This window comes from Neophocaena asiaeorientalis, unplaced genomic scaffold, assembly GCF_003031525.2.
Source record: "Neophocaena asiaeorientalis asiaeorientalis breed wild unplaced genomic scaffold, Neophocaena_asiaeorientalis_V1.1 scaffold599, whole genome shotgun sequence".
In the NCBI taxonomy this organism is placed as follows: domain Eukaryota; kingdom Metazoa; phylum Chordata; class Mammalia; order Artiodactyla; family Phocoenidae; genus Neophocaena; species Neophocaena asiaeorientalis.
The window spans coordinates 804409-818629 of record NW_020173499.1 but is presented as its reverse complement, the minus strand read 5'-3'; the positions used below and the strand labels follow the sequence as shown (position 1 = coordinate 818629).

Genomic DNA, 14221 nt, shown 5'->3' with positions numbered 1-14221 from the left:
GGCTGCGGCGGCGGCGGCGACGGCGGCGGCTCCTCAGTGTCCGGCTCAAGCTCCGGCCGCAGCTCCGGCTCGCGATGCCCCACTCGGTGACCTTGCGCGGCCCTTCGCCCTGGGGCTTCCGCCTGGTGGGCGGCCGGGACTTCAGCGTACCCCTCACCATCTCGCGGGTGAGTCCAGCGGCCACAGGGCGGCGGGGAGGTCCTGAATCTGAGACCCAGTCCTTACAGTCCGTCCACCCGGGACCCGGATCCCCGACGTCCTGGAGGCTCGAAGGCCAAGGGTTGGCCTCGGTGACCCACAGGCTGTAGAGGAGGCTTCCAGGCTGGGCAGCGTCGCCACAGACCCCTCCCCCTCCCGCTGGGCCTACCTGCCCTTATCCCTTGAAGGATTCCCCCCAGGAGTTCACAAACCAGCCTCCCTGCTGGCCTCATTCTGGGGGACTCACTGCAGGCAAAGTCATGGGCCAGAGATCTGGACTGATCTCCAGAGGCCCAGAGATGCTGCTTCGACTGAACCCAGCCCGAAAATTTCAACCGAAATGACTTGAGAGACTCAGCTTATCAAGGGTCCCTGCCAGTAGAGCTGAGTGATCCCAAGGAGGTCTGGGGTCCTCTCTGAAACTGAAGAAAGAAAGATCCATCCAGTTCCCCACTCTGGTTTTGGTCAGTCTCTCATCCATGACCTCAGTTGTCCTAAGGGGAAGTGACCAGGAGGAATTTTTGGCTTCCAGGGAAAGGGAGACTTGACTATGCAGTTGTGAGACCCCCTTGCCACAAGACACACAAGGCCAGGGGCCAGGATAACCTCCACCCAGTTCCTCAAGTTTCTGTGGCCATGCACTGCCCCAGGTTTAGGCAGAGGAGGAGGAGGAGGGGGCGCCACCCCAGGCGGTGGCTAATCTGAGGAGGACAGAGGAACAGAGGACATGACTCGGGCCCTGTCAGAGGGGGGTGACCAAACGGGGAAAGACAGGATCCTGGCCCAGCCTTGGGGTCCCATATTTGAAGGGCCAGAAGACGGGACTCAGACGCTGCCCCTGGGGGTCCCAGGCTAGGGGACAGAAGAGGAGAAAACCTAGGCCCTGCCCTTGGGGGCTCCCAGTCTTAAAGGAAGAGAGAAGGGGACCTGGGGCCATCCCTTGACCCCATACAAGCTGCTCTGGTCTTCGGGGCCCTGTATCGGGGGAACTGAGGGTACCTTCCCCCCAACCCTTCCGCCACCTCTCGCCATGGGGGCTGGACCAAGCTGGCTGGGCTTTCAGAGTCTTCTTTCCAGTTTAGGGGAAGGGGTGGGCACCTGGTGGAGCATGGAATCATGGAATCCCGTTTCTGGGGGCCAGGGTGACAGGCAGGCCCAGCTGTCCTGGGAGGATTCCCACATCTGCCCTCACCCCATGGCCACCAGGTCCTTTGGGGCTGAGTGAGGTGGGCCTTCAACACATCCAGGAGCCTTTCATCTCCCACTTCCCTGAGAGAGCCCTGCTGGGGGCCTGGGTGTGTGTGTGTGTGAGAGAGAGAGAGAGAGAGAGAGAGAGAGAGAGCGTGCACATCTGTGTCTGCCAGTGAGTGTCATGCTGTGTGTCCACCACCAAGGCAGGCTGTTGGGGGTGCTAGGCCAGCCGGCGGGCCAGGCACCCTGGGCGTGAGGCCGCTGACAGGCTAAGTGGCAGCGGCTGACGGCCGCAGGCAGCAGGGAGCAGAGACATCTGTTGCCCACGCGGCTGCCTGCTCGCCGAGGAAAGGCCTCCACACGTCACAGCGGCAGCAACAGCGGCGGCCTTGTTTGGAGCTAATCGGGATGCAGGCCGCTGGCAGGCAGACAGGCTGGAAAGGGTTTACCAGGAAGAACACCCCCGCCTTGTCCCCCCAAAGTCTCAGAGCAGCAGCTAAGGCCTGAGGAGCCAGGATGGCTGAGCCTGGGTTTGGGTGGGATCTGGGGAGATTTACGGGGCTGAGGAGACACAGGCCACAGCTTGCCCAGCAGGTACCTCAAGGGCAGGTCTACAGACACTGATTATATGTGGGAGTGTCCTCACCGAGGGGGTTCAAGACCCGACCCCTCCCATGCTTACGGGACTTCCCCCACCCAGTGGAGACAGCCACACTCAGACAGAGAGGAGGCTGGCTGCCTGGCAGAGCTGGGACTATGCAACCTCAGCCCACAAAGCCTCTGGGAGCCCCCCCAAACATTGCCCAGGGCTCCTTCCTCACAAACTATAGTGACTACTGGCCTTGGAATCCTAATGGGTTGTTGCTACCAGGTCCCTAGAAGCTAGTGCCTGGAATGAACACCACTAACTGTGCGCCCAGCTCCCTGTAGGGGCTTTTTGCCTCTAGGCCAGGTGGAGTGACACAGGGGCTTTAAATGTCGCTGCTCTAGGTGAAGGGGCTGGTTCACGCTCCAGCCTCCCAGCTGACTTCACCACTCCCCTCTCTCTTCCTTCTGTCTTTATCCTGCACTCAGCAGCCAGAAGGATCAGCCTGAATTCAACTCTGTCCTGCGATTTCCCTGTTTAGAATCCTCTCGCCTGGGCCTACAAGGCCTGTAGGTCTGGTCCCTGCTTTTCCCTCTGATTTCATCTCTTCCACTGTCTCCTCACCGATATTTTGGTGATATTTTTGCCACAGGAGCCTGCTTTTACTTTCACTCCCAGATGAGCCATTACACATGCTGATCCTTCTACTTGGGACACTGTCTCTCCCCTCACTCCCTTTTGCAGAAAAGCACACTGGTTAAGAGCATAGCATTTGGAATCGGTTGGTCTGGACTGAAATCCTAACTCTGCCGTTTATCAGTTGAGTGTCCTGTACTTCTCTGGACCTTGGTTTCCTCATCTAGGAAATAGGCTTGCCTTGAGGACTAATGAAACAATGCATGTAAAGGCAGTTGGAAGAGTCACGGTTTCCTGGCCTCATGCCCTCTCTGACCAGAGCTCCCAAGCTAACGGAATTGGCAGAGTCCCAGCCACCCCTGCTTTCGAGAACTTCCTCCACCCACAGGGGCCTGAATGCACCCCTTGTGCTGGCTGAGTCATCCTGCAGCTAGCCACCCCCCTGAGGAAGAAGACTCCTCTCCAGCATGGGGACTGGGGCAAAATGCCCCATCCCCAAAGCCTCTCTTTCTTCATCTGAAAATAGGAATGAGAACAGCCTCTGTCTCATCAGGTGGTTGAGAGGTTGCCATGAGCTAGTTATGGCTAAAGCACTGAGCCCAGGCCATGTCACAGAGCAGGTATCCGTGTAGGAGAGGGGGCCTAGAGCAGGGCCTTGGGGGGAGGGTGGGATGGTGCCAAGTGGGTGCCTTCCCTGGGAAGACAGGCCTGTGTAGGTGCCCATGCCCTACAAAGGAACATTAATGGTGGGCTGGTTGGCTGAGGGTAGCATGCTCCAGAAGAACGTTCCTTGGGGCAGCCTATTTCAGGGCAGGTTGCTTGGCAGTACCCACACCAGGACTCCAGCCAAGGAGCTGCCAGCACCTCAGCTTTGTCCACTCACTACAGGGAACTGGCTAAGCTGAGCCTGGCCAGGCCTCCAGGAGCTCCCACCCCAACAGGGACAGTGCCACTGACAGCTCTTGAGCCACAGCTTGAGAGGCTGGGAGGAATGAGGGTCCCTAAAGTCTCTTTCCAAAGGCTGTGCTGGGACCAGGGACAGGGTAAAGGATGTCCTGTTGCCTGAATTCCCTCCCGAGGCTGCTTACTTAGGCCTCCTGTGAGCTTGTTCCCAACCTCATGTGGCACATGTCAAGGGACCGGCATTGTAGGAGGCTCCAGATGTGGACACTGCTTGACCCTCTGGGATCAACAGTGGCACTGGGGTGGCCTTTGTGCCTGTCCTCCAGAGGAAAGGGAGGTGAAATTGTGACCCGGGAGTGCAGGCTGGCAGCTAAAAGTAGATGGCCCTCGACTTGCCTGGGGAGGTGACAGCACAGAATGAGGCACTAACAATGTTAGGGGAGAAGAGTGGTAAAGGGGGTGCACAGGGTACTGTGGGACCCCAGAGGAGAGGCTTCCAGGAGAAATGGCCTCTGCTGAGAGCCTGAGACCTGAAGGATGAGGAGGCGTAAGCTGGTAATTAGGGTTTGGGGTCAAAGGAAAGTGTGTTCCAGGTAGAGGGAACAGAATCTGTAGAAGTGTGAAGGTGAGAGCTATCTGGTACCCGTGAGTACCCCCTTGACGTTCAGATGGTCTGGATAGAGTGTGGGTGTGTGGAGGTAAATGTGGAGGGGTGGGGATGAGAGGAAAAAAGGTCACTAAGGGTTTGAACATCAGGTCAAGGGGCTACTATGAGGTCTGTCTGGGTGGGGCAATACAGCGTACATGCGACATGTCCATGCTTTGTATCTGCTGGAGAGCACATATCCTTCTGTGTCCCTTGCATGTATGTAGGCTGCAAGAGTGACATCCCATTTGTCCCAGCCCAGAGGAAGCCCCTCTCATATGCCCTTCATACCTCACCAGACCTCCAAGTGCTGGAGTTGGGCTTGTTTAGAGCAGAGGCTTCAGCAAAGCCGTGTGGGAACTCAACTTGCCCACCCACAGGTCACATTGGCAGCAGGGCTACACTGGCCCAGTTCTGAGGTTGGAAGGGGTCTAGAACAGAGCCCACAGCAAGGCCACATAATGACCAATGTCCAGCCATCTGGCTTGTCCATCCACAGGTTCATGCTGGCAGCAAGGCTGCCCTGGCTGCACTGTGCCCTGGAGACCTGATCCAGGCCATCAATGGTGAGAGCACAGAGCTCATGACACACCTGGAGGCACAGAACCGCATCAAGGGCTGCCATGACCACCTCATACTCTCCGTGAGCAGGTACGCACAGGGCAGGCTGGGCCAGGATGATGCGGGTGAATCAGGGGAGGCTCGGTTCTGGGTGGCCAACATCCTGGGTGAGCTGGGCCTCACACAGCCTCTCTGCTTCAGTTCCTGGCACCCCACTCCTATGGAGCAGCACTTTCACAGGGGTTTGACAGGCACTGTTTGGAGATGCAGGTGGCTTAAGAGAGGAAGAAGCCCCCATTTAACCTATGGCTGGAACTATGTTGGGGGACTTATGGCAGGGGGTAGGCAGCCCAAAATCAGGGCTGAACTAAGACCTTGAGTAGCCTCAAACCGGGGGTGAGATGTGTGTGATTTCAGTCCTTTTCCCACCCATGAGTGACAAGCTTGATGACCAGTTCAAAGAATTTTATCGTTCAACACCTTGTTTAACTGTCAAACCAACTCGATAAGGTAAAACCTAATATAGTCTCCACTTTACACGTGAGACAACTGAGACTCAGAAAGTTTGGAGGGTGCTTCAAGTCACACAGCAGAGCAATGGTGAAGCAAGATTTGACCTCAGGTCTCTCTCACTCCCAAAGACTCCATTCCTTCTGCTTGACGGCTGACCACTTCTACGAGCCCCACAGCTGCCCTGCCTCAGCTGTCCCCACTATGGCCCAAACCTCTGCCCTGCTTAAATCTGGATGCTGTGGACTGTGTAATGCTATACTGCCCATCAGGAAGGGGAGGATTGGGGGGTCACCAAGCCCCATCTGTGCCCTGGACATGCTCCAGGATGGAAGGTCTACCTGGGGCATCTCCAGCCTTGCTCAGGCTGATGGCAGTCGGCTGGGTCCGGGCTGGGCGGGATCTCCCTCCCCCTGTCTTGCCTAGATCCGGGGAAGTCAGACATAACTGCTCAGCTCTGCCACGTTCACTGTTAACAGCGACTTTCCATGACCCCATGTGGATGTGTGTAGGTGAATCCTCCCCAAACCACAACACGGCTAACCAGGCCTTAGAGCCAGCAGGGCAGGGTGTAATCCATGGGCTCAGAGCCGTTAAACATGGTGGGAAGCCTTCTGAAGTAGCCCCCCCCATTTATGTCTGGCCCAGGTCCGTGTTGAAGTCAGGACCCCTGACTCTGCTCTTGGCGCTGAGTGGGCCCAGCTGCAAGTCCAGGGCCTTGTACACTCCACCTGGCCCGCAGTGAGGAAGCTCTGTCCTGGGAGTTCAGCAGAGCTGGCCCTCTTCCAGACTTTTTGGGCTCTTAGGCTCACCAGATGACCTCTGTGAGCCTGGGTTTCCTTCTCCATAAAGCAGGATCACATTCATCACCCTCTCTGAGACCGAGGTACAGGCTGGCTGGGGGAAGCATCAGCACTGCTCTGCCCACGAGGGGCCTCTGAGGCCACCCAACTTGGCTGGGTTCCTGGGCCCTGATTCACCTCTGGCCTTGACTCTGCATGGCTGAATAAGGGAAGCCCTGATAGTAGTGGGACAAGGGGCAGGGGAGGCTCACAGGGGGCCTGATTCAGGAGGTCCACAGAGGGAATGATGTCAGGGGAGGGTAGCAGGGTCGGGGCAGGGTGGAGGTCCCCCTTGTTCCCTCCTTCCTTCCCTGGCCATTTGTTCCAAGCCAGGCATGGATGGAGCCAGGGGTCCACTGACCTGTTCCACACTGGGTATTTGAGCCCCCAGATGCTGCCTGGCCATGGAGCAGGTGAGAGCACACTCTCTCCTATCACAGATCTGGGTTCTAGTCTCAGCTCTGCACTTGAGAACTGTGTTGTCCTAGTGATTTAATATCAGACCCCTTAGCTTCCTCAACTTCAAAATGGGCGATCTGGGATTGAGTGAGGATGACATACAGGGTCTGCTCCGTCAGGATAAAAACCTGATGTCCTGTCCCCCAGCCCCCTATCCCTAATTCTCACACATGCAGATTCTGGGGGATCAAGACACAGGGGCCACCTTGATCTTCTGGGCCAGCATCTCTTCTCCTGGGTGCCTTCTCACCTGCAAGGCCTCTGACCCTGCTCTCTATCCTGCCTGTCATGCCAGGACTTATGCCTGAGCCTCCAAAGACAACCCCCAACATGGGGTCTGTGGAAGATTGGCCTGGTGAGCTGCTTGGAGGGAGCTACTCTGTGCCAGCACTCCCAGAGCTCTACCTAGGCCAGCTTCCCTACCTGCCCTCTTGCGTACAGAGGGCTGTACTCCTCCAGACTTCTCCACAGGATGAAAAGTGAAGTAAAGGCCCAGCTTCCCCGCTATGCTTACTTTGTCTGGAACTCAGAGCCAGGTATCCAGCAATCCAAGCTAACCCATAATTTCTGGGCATGTTCTGTAGGTCCAGGACCTTCCTTGCATCAGCTGCAACCCTGGGGCCTCTGGTGAGGTCCCTGTCACCTATTACATGGGATACAAGATGGATTTGTACAGCCCACCCTTTGGTGGGCTTAAAGATGGCAGATGGAGCTACCTGCTCAGCCTAAAGTGTGGAGACCTGGGGGTGGAGGTTGACACATGAATAAGCCTCTCATTCCAATCTTATGCCTTTGGGCCACTCTGATGGCTCTGGGTACTTTGTACCCTCTGATCTTCAGACCGCAGGCTTGTACTTCTCTTCTGGGCAGGACTTCAAGGAAGTATAAGGCCAAATAGCCACACAAGATGTCCTAGGTTTATTCCAGCAGAGTTCTGAGTGCATAGAGACCATAGTTAGAGCTGTGAGTTAGGGCAGTCAGTTGGGAGCCTGGCTGAGGGGGCTAGAACCAGATGCCAGTGGGGGGTAGAACAGCAGAGCCTTGGGGCCACAGGCCTCTGAAAGGCTGTGGAGAAGAGAGGTAGCCTGCAGGGGACCAAGGAATGGGCAATGGTGAGGAAGAGCAGAGTGAGTGTGGACTACACGTGTAATCAGATTGTTAAAATCCTCTGCTGAGTGGGGGGACAGGGGCAGGGTTGAGCTGCTAGCCCAGTGGTAAGACCCCTGAGAAGACCCAGGAGGCCCTGTGGGGCAGAGTGGGGACATTATTCCCCTTTGGTATAACCAGTCTCACTCACACCCACCTGCCAATCCGGGGTCCACACACCCTCCTGGCCTGCCTTCTCACAGGACTACTCAGTGGCAGGACTGGGCCCCAGGCCTGTAGCCTCTCGGCCCTGCCTGCCCCCACTTATGGCAGGTTTATGATGTTTTTCTCCCTCCTGAGTGGTGTTTGGCTTTTGGTTTCTATGGCGAAGCAGGAATTTCCTAATGGCCTGTTTCCCATCTGGGCTGGGCAGACATTGATGATGACTCTGCCAGCGGCAGCAGTAAGGGAGGTGCACCCCTCAGAGCCTCCATTCCACTTTTCCTAGGCCCACGGATGCCTGACTCCCAGGCCTCATCAGAGGCTGTGAATGGAAGCGGGATGAGTTGATGGGCTCCTAGCTGATCAACGTGTAAGGCCTGGCTTGCTCCGCCATGAGCTTGGCCCTCTTTATGCTGAGCTTCCATAGGCCACAGAGAGGGTGGAAAGGTGGGGAAGCTGCAGGGCTTCCTTTCTAGGAACCAGACCAGAGGGGGAAGGAGCAGCTGGTGGAGAAAGGGCACACAGCCTACCCCAGGTGAGTGGCAGATCTAGAGTTGTGTCTCCTTGCCACGAAGGCCAGCATTCTGGCGCAGGGGAAAGAGTTGGGGTAGTATCCTTATCCATGCAGGGTACCAAGCCTGGTCCTGGGTGGCCCTGGGCCCAGACCCCAGCGCTTCTTGGTCCTAGTTCCCAGGCATGGTGGGCTAGTAAGCAGAGATTTCTGACAATCCTAATTCCTGTCACAGGCCTGAAGGCAGGAGCTGGCCCAATACCCCAGAGGACAGCAAGGCTCAGGCACACAGGATCCACATCGATCCCGAGGCCCAGGTATGTACATATATATACCACCTGGCCTGGCCTGGCCTGGCCTAGCTCAGAGCAAGCCCAGAACAGAGAGGCCAGGCCTTGTCCATGGGTTTAACTGCATTGGATGTCCTCACTGTGGTTCTCAGATGCCCAGGTCAGAGACTGAAGCAGAAGGCTTCTCTGGGCTCTGTCCATGCCCCATCAGGGGCTCCCAAGGTGACAGGTACCTGCTGTGGGCTCTGTCAGTACTCTAAGCAGTCCTGGATTCTGGGACAATAGTGCCTGTGGTGGGCAGGGACTGGGCCAGGCCTTGGCTCAGGGCTACCACTTACCCAGCTGGGTTTCACTCTGTCGCCCAGTGTTGCCAGATCAGGAGGAAGTCACAGACTTGGGGGAGGGGTGGGGGACAGCCATAGGCTGTGGAGTGACCTCAGGCTATGGGGCACTCTTCTGTCTCATCCTACCCTTGGGCACCTACCTGGCCAGAGCCAACCTTAGAATATAAGGCACTGCCTTGCCCTCTCCAAGACTGAAGTTTTCTCCTGGCCATTCCATGATCGCAGCTAGCAGACCTCAGGCTGCAGGCCTGTCTGCTCATTCACCTTTCTGTGTATGACAAGAGTCACAGCTATGGTGCTGTCCTCAAGGAGCGTGAGGTGGAGCCAGGCTGCTTTAGGGCCTCATTTTGCCATGGGCTTGAGGGGTGGCCAAGTGGGCAAAGCTGAGGTATCCAGAGTGAACTCGTTATTTCTGGGCCACTGAGTTTGGGCAAGGTGGAGACTCGACTGGTCTATGATGGAGCCAGAACTTGGGACCCAGCATGTGGGACCATGGCCCCCAGGGCCTGCTCATATCCACTGTCTCTCCACGGAGGCTTTGCTGTACCAGAGGGAATGATTTGCCATGGCCTCTCCCTCACCCCCTATCCCAGTCCCCATCTTTCTCTGACATTTGTTCCCTACCTTGCTTTTGCTGGCATCCCTGAGGCCAGGTGCTTACCATACGCAGGGAGTGCCCGTTCTGGAAGGGGAGAGGCACCTAGCAGTTCTGGGATGGAAGAAGCCAGGGGTCAAAGGAGTCCAGAGTAGGTATCTGACTCAAGGGGTCAGAGAGGGCTCCCTGGAAGAGGGGGTATCCAAGCCAAGACCTGAGGGTCTGGAAGAATAAGGGAGGCAAAGGGGCATGGAGAGAAGTGTGCCACATACAAAGTGAAGCACATACAAAGGCCCAGAGGTGAGATTGTGCGCCGTAGGTTCAGAGAAAAAAGTCCTAGGGGTGGCAGGGGGCAGAGGTGAGGGCTGAGGGCACAGAGAGGCTCTCGGTTTCCTCTACCCAGGACCTCAGCTGTTCTTGAAGAGATTTGTGGCCACATCTGGGTCTCAGAAGCTTGCTCTGGTAGTTCCATGGACCCATGGGGACAGGGGCTGGGGGGCATAGACAAATCACCCAGACTTGACATGGACGAAACAGGAATAGCGTAGCACAGGCCCCCAGCTCGTGTGTGAGCCCAGCTCTCGTGTGTAAGTACCAAGATGGATAGGACAAGGGGGCCTGAGCTTTGGAATGTGAAGCTCAAGTCTGTTGAGTCCTCCAGGAGAGGCTCTGGGCCAGTGGGGCTGGGGGCTGGAGAACAGCTCCCTCTGTCCCACACTTTCCCTCACTGACCTCCTCAAGGGCCAGGCTGTGGGGCTCAGGCTGGAAGCGGGGGGATTTTCCACAAGCAACAGGGCAGCCCCTCAGCTGCTGCCCCCCTTTCGTACTTAAAAGGTCATGAGCTCCATGGAAGGGGGCACAGAAACACCCACATCCAGCCCCTGTAGGGCCGTGTCCTCAGGAACACAGATACAGGGCCCATTGTCTCCATACTGCTCCCAAGCTCTACCTGCAGCGGGGAGGGCGGTGGGCCCAGCTGGAGCCATCACAGGAGGGGAAGACGACAGCTGGCCCTAAGACCAGCACAAGGTACCCTGGCACTCACCAACTGGCCCACCTTCCATATAGAGTCCACCTTCTAGGCCCACCATATAGGCCCACCTTCCATATAGAGTCATTGGAGTCTCCTTCTCTCAGCCCTTACGTGGGAACACAGCCCAGAGTGGAGGAAGGATGGTGATCAGAAAAGGTTTCCCGGAGAGGGTGGCATTTGAACTGAGAACCAGATGATAGGTTAAGGCAAGCCAGGTGCAGCAGGCAGCGCAGGACTCAGCCTGTCCTCTCCAGACCAGCAGGGAGCTGGAGCTTGACCTCTGGGAGGTGCCACCTGCTCACCTGGATTTAGTGCCCACCTCTGTCCAAGTTGAGTGTCCTAGATTCTGACCACAGTCATGCTGGAGCTGATGAGCAAGCTAGCAGTTACCCCATGCTGCTGACTAGCCCACTGAGACTTCAACAACCAAATCGGCAGCTGGCGGGTACTCAGACACGGGGAACACATGGTACCAGGCACACCATGGAGAAGGGAAATCCAGGAACGGGGGCTCAGGAATGCCCATGACAGCCATTCATCCAAAAATGGATGTGTGCCAGGCACTATGCTAAGTGCTTTGTATGCAACTGTCTCAATTTTATCTCCACGAGGAACTTATGATAGAAACCATCATCCCCATTTCACAGATGAAGAAACTGAGATTCAGAGAGGTGATGTAACTTGCTCAGTGAGCGAGTGATAGAGCTGAGACTCAAACCAACACTGAGGTCACCATGTGTGTCCTAACCACTGAGTTCAGACCTAGAGAGGCTGCTGCATGGGTGGCCATGGGAGGGGCGGTGGCTCTGATGATCCTGCAATAAACTCCCACACCCTGCTGGGTGGGGGTCAGTGAGGGCTTCCTCCCTCCAGGTCCCTCCAGCTCCCCCTTCCTGTTGAAGCCTGTTCTGTACGGGGCACAGCCCTGCCCCCATGGCCCATAGCCCATCTGGTCCCCATTAGAGGCCAGGCCAGCCCCGGCCTGCCTGCCCTGCAGACACATGTGTGAGAGTGCTCAGGTTTCTCAGAGGCTAAGGCTAAAGGTTTTTGTGCTGCTGTTGCCTCGTTGATGGGGGCCCACCTGGGCAGTGAGAGACCCCCTCTCCTTTGTCTGTTGGGGTGGGAGAAGTTGGGACACCACCCCCATTCAGTCACTCAGCTGCTAGTCTGCCCATTCCTCACGCCCCTGCCCAGCTCAGAGCCTGTAGAAAGCAGCAGCTTGGGCAAAGCCCTGCAGGCTCAACTGTGCCCCAGCTGGAGGCTGACCGAGTCCAAGGCTTGCTCTTTCCCTCTAGGGTAGGCATCCTTTCCTCCCCACCTAGCATCCCTGTTCACACTGTAGAGGGGAGGAAAGATTTACATGTCACCTCCCAGACTGAGGCTGAGAACAACTTCATGGCCTGGGCTCTTGGGCCCCACCCCAAAGTCAGGCTGCTCTGGCCACCAACTGTGTCATGGAGGTCACCATGGTCATCCCCAGCATGATCAGCACTGGCTCCGAGTATATGTAACTGTGTCTGTGTGATTAGGTGTATGTAGGTGGAGGACTGGCTGGTGCCTATGTGTTGCCTTCATGCATGGGTATGTCTGTAAATGTACTTGTGAGAGTGTGCATGCCTGTTATCACACTGCTGAGGGCAGGCTTGTGTGCCTGCAAGCGAGGGGCAACATGGCCCTGCAGCAACAAAGATCTGAGGTCCCAATTCAGAAACCACGCCTGCAGAGATTCTGACCTCTTCTCATGGACTGAGGAGGCGTTTTCAGGGCATTCTTCCTCAAATGTTTCAGCCGTGGCCATCAGGCTGGCTGTGGGGTGGTGGTGTGGGGAGCTTTGAGCCCTGGCCAAGCCTTTGCCCCTATCTGCTGTGTCTACAGAAGGCCACCTATTTTGGCCTGGGAAGCAGGAAATGGGGGAAAAAATACAGGCCTGGAGGGGGCTGACCTCACAATGGTACCTTTAAACCTCAGCCTGCTCTCACTAAAGGGTCTTGGGACACAATGATTGATGACCCTTCCTGGCTGCAGAACAGGAATTCCTTTTTTGCATTCCCAGCCATGGGCCCATCCAGTACCCAGCACAGTTCTGACAGGGAAGAAGACTTGGTATCAGGACCACCTCTGCAAGGAAGCCACACACTCAGAACCAGACATGCTGGCCTTAAAAATCTTCTTGGGGGCTTCCCTGGTAGTGCGCAGTGGTTGAGAGTCCGCCTGCTGATGCAGGGGACACGGGTTCGTGCCCCAGTCCGGGAATTAAAAAAAAAAAAAAAAAAAAAAAATCTTCTTGGGATGGTCCTGCCCCAACACTGTCCCCCATGGGCACTGGTAGTCAGAACCACCACAGGGCTCATGAGCCAACGTTGAGTCTCAGGGACTCAGGTTTTTGTGTCTGACTTTCCATGAGCATTTCTCATTTCTGCAGGGATTGAACCAGGCCCAAGGCTCAGCCATTCCCCACAAGCCCCTTCCCTGACCGGACACCCGAGCAAGAGTAGCCAGCCAACACCCAAGAAGGCTTGGCATAGCAGGGCAGGGGTGGGTGTACAAGGAATGGCCAGAGGGCCTACCCCAGAGGTCTCCCAGTGCCTCAGGCTCCTCTCTCTCCTAGGATGGCAGTCCAGCGACAAGCAGGTGGCCCTCAGCCACGGGGCTTGGGCCAGAAGATGGCAGGCCAGGCCTGGGATCTCCTTACGGGCAGCCACCTCGCCTCCCAGTCCCTCACAATGGCAGCAGCAGTGAGGCTACTTTACTGGCCCAGTTGGGCACCCTGCACGTGTCTCCACCCCACAGGTAGTACAGAGGCATAATCTTTGATGCCATACCCAGATCCCATTCTAATCCCCGAGCCCTTAAAACTCACACCAGGTCCCATCCTGACCCTTAACACTTGATCCTTGGGTCTCAGCTGATTGCCTTCTGACTCATGAAACCACACCAGACCCTTGAGCTGGCAGAGTGAAGACTGGTACTGCAACCCTGTCCCTTAGTGCATCTTCTTTCGCCCAGCACTGACCTGGCCAGAGGCCTTTCGCGGAGCCGCGACTGCGGAGTAGACCTGGGCTCAGAGGTGTACAGGATGCTTCGGGAGTCGGCCGAGCCGACGGCTGCGGAGCCCAAGCAGTCAGGCTCCTTCCGCTACTTGCAGGGCATGCTAGAGGCCGGCGAGGGCGGTAAGATTTTACCTCACCCGCCTTCCCGATCCCTGAGGTACCGAACTCCGCGCCCCCAACCAGCCCAAGCCACGCCTTTGCGACCCCACGTCCGGCCTCCCGGCCATTAGCCCCGCCCCCCGTGTCCTCAGCGCGCTCCCACACACCTCGCTGCGCCCGGGCTTTCTCATTCCCACCCAACCCCTGTCGCCCTTCCAACCCCCATCCCAGTCTCTTTGCCGGTGGCTACGGAAGCAGGGCCCAGCCCCACACTCCGCAGAAATGAAGTTTTTCCCTTTTCTGACCTCCGCACCGGGCTCTTGCCAATCGTGCTCTGGCTTTCAGGGGAACGGCCCGGGCCTGGCGGCCCCCGGAACCTCAAGCCCACGGCGGGCAAGCTAGGCGCTCCGCTGAGCGGCCTGCAGGGGCTGCCGGAGGGCTCGCGCTGCGGCCACGGCA

At 57.0% G+C, this 14221-nt stretch overlaps 2 protein-coding genes across 4 annotated transcripts in view; one reads left to right on the top strand and one right to left on the bottom strand.

Moving 5' to 3' along the window:
- P4HA2 (prolyl 4-hydroxylase subunit alpha 2) overlaps positions 1–14221 on the bottom strand; it is a 76716-nt gene that overhangs the window by 60732 nt on the left and 1763 nt on the right. The gene's annotated exons all lie outside the window — the stretch shown is intronic.
- PDLIM4 (PDZ and LIM domain 4) overlaps positions 7–14221 on the top strand; it is a 14684-nt gene continuing 469 nt past the window's right edge. Inside the window, exons 1-6 of one of the 3 annotated variants that reach the window (XM_024747599.1) lie at positions 7–167; positions 4660–4811; positions 8587–8668; positions 13222–13403; positions 13620–13783; positions 14108–14221. In XM_024747599.1, coding sequence (XP_024603367.1) covers positions 75–167; positions 4660–4811; positions 8587–8668; positions 13222–13403; positions 13620–13783; positions 14108–14221 — 787 coding nt within the window. In that variant the 5' untranslated portion in view covers positions 7–74. Of the gene's footprint in view, positions 168–4659; positions 4812–8586; positions 8669–13221; positions 13404–13619; positions 13784–13993 lie in introns of all 3 variants that reach the window. The other 2 variants (XM_024747597.1, XM_024747600.1) reach the window with 2 other exon arrangements.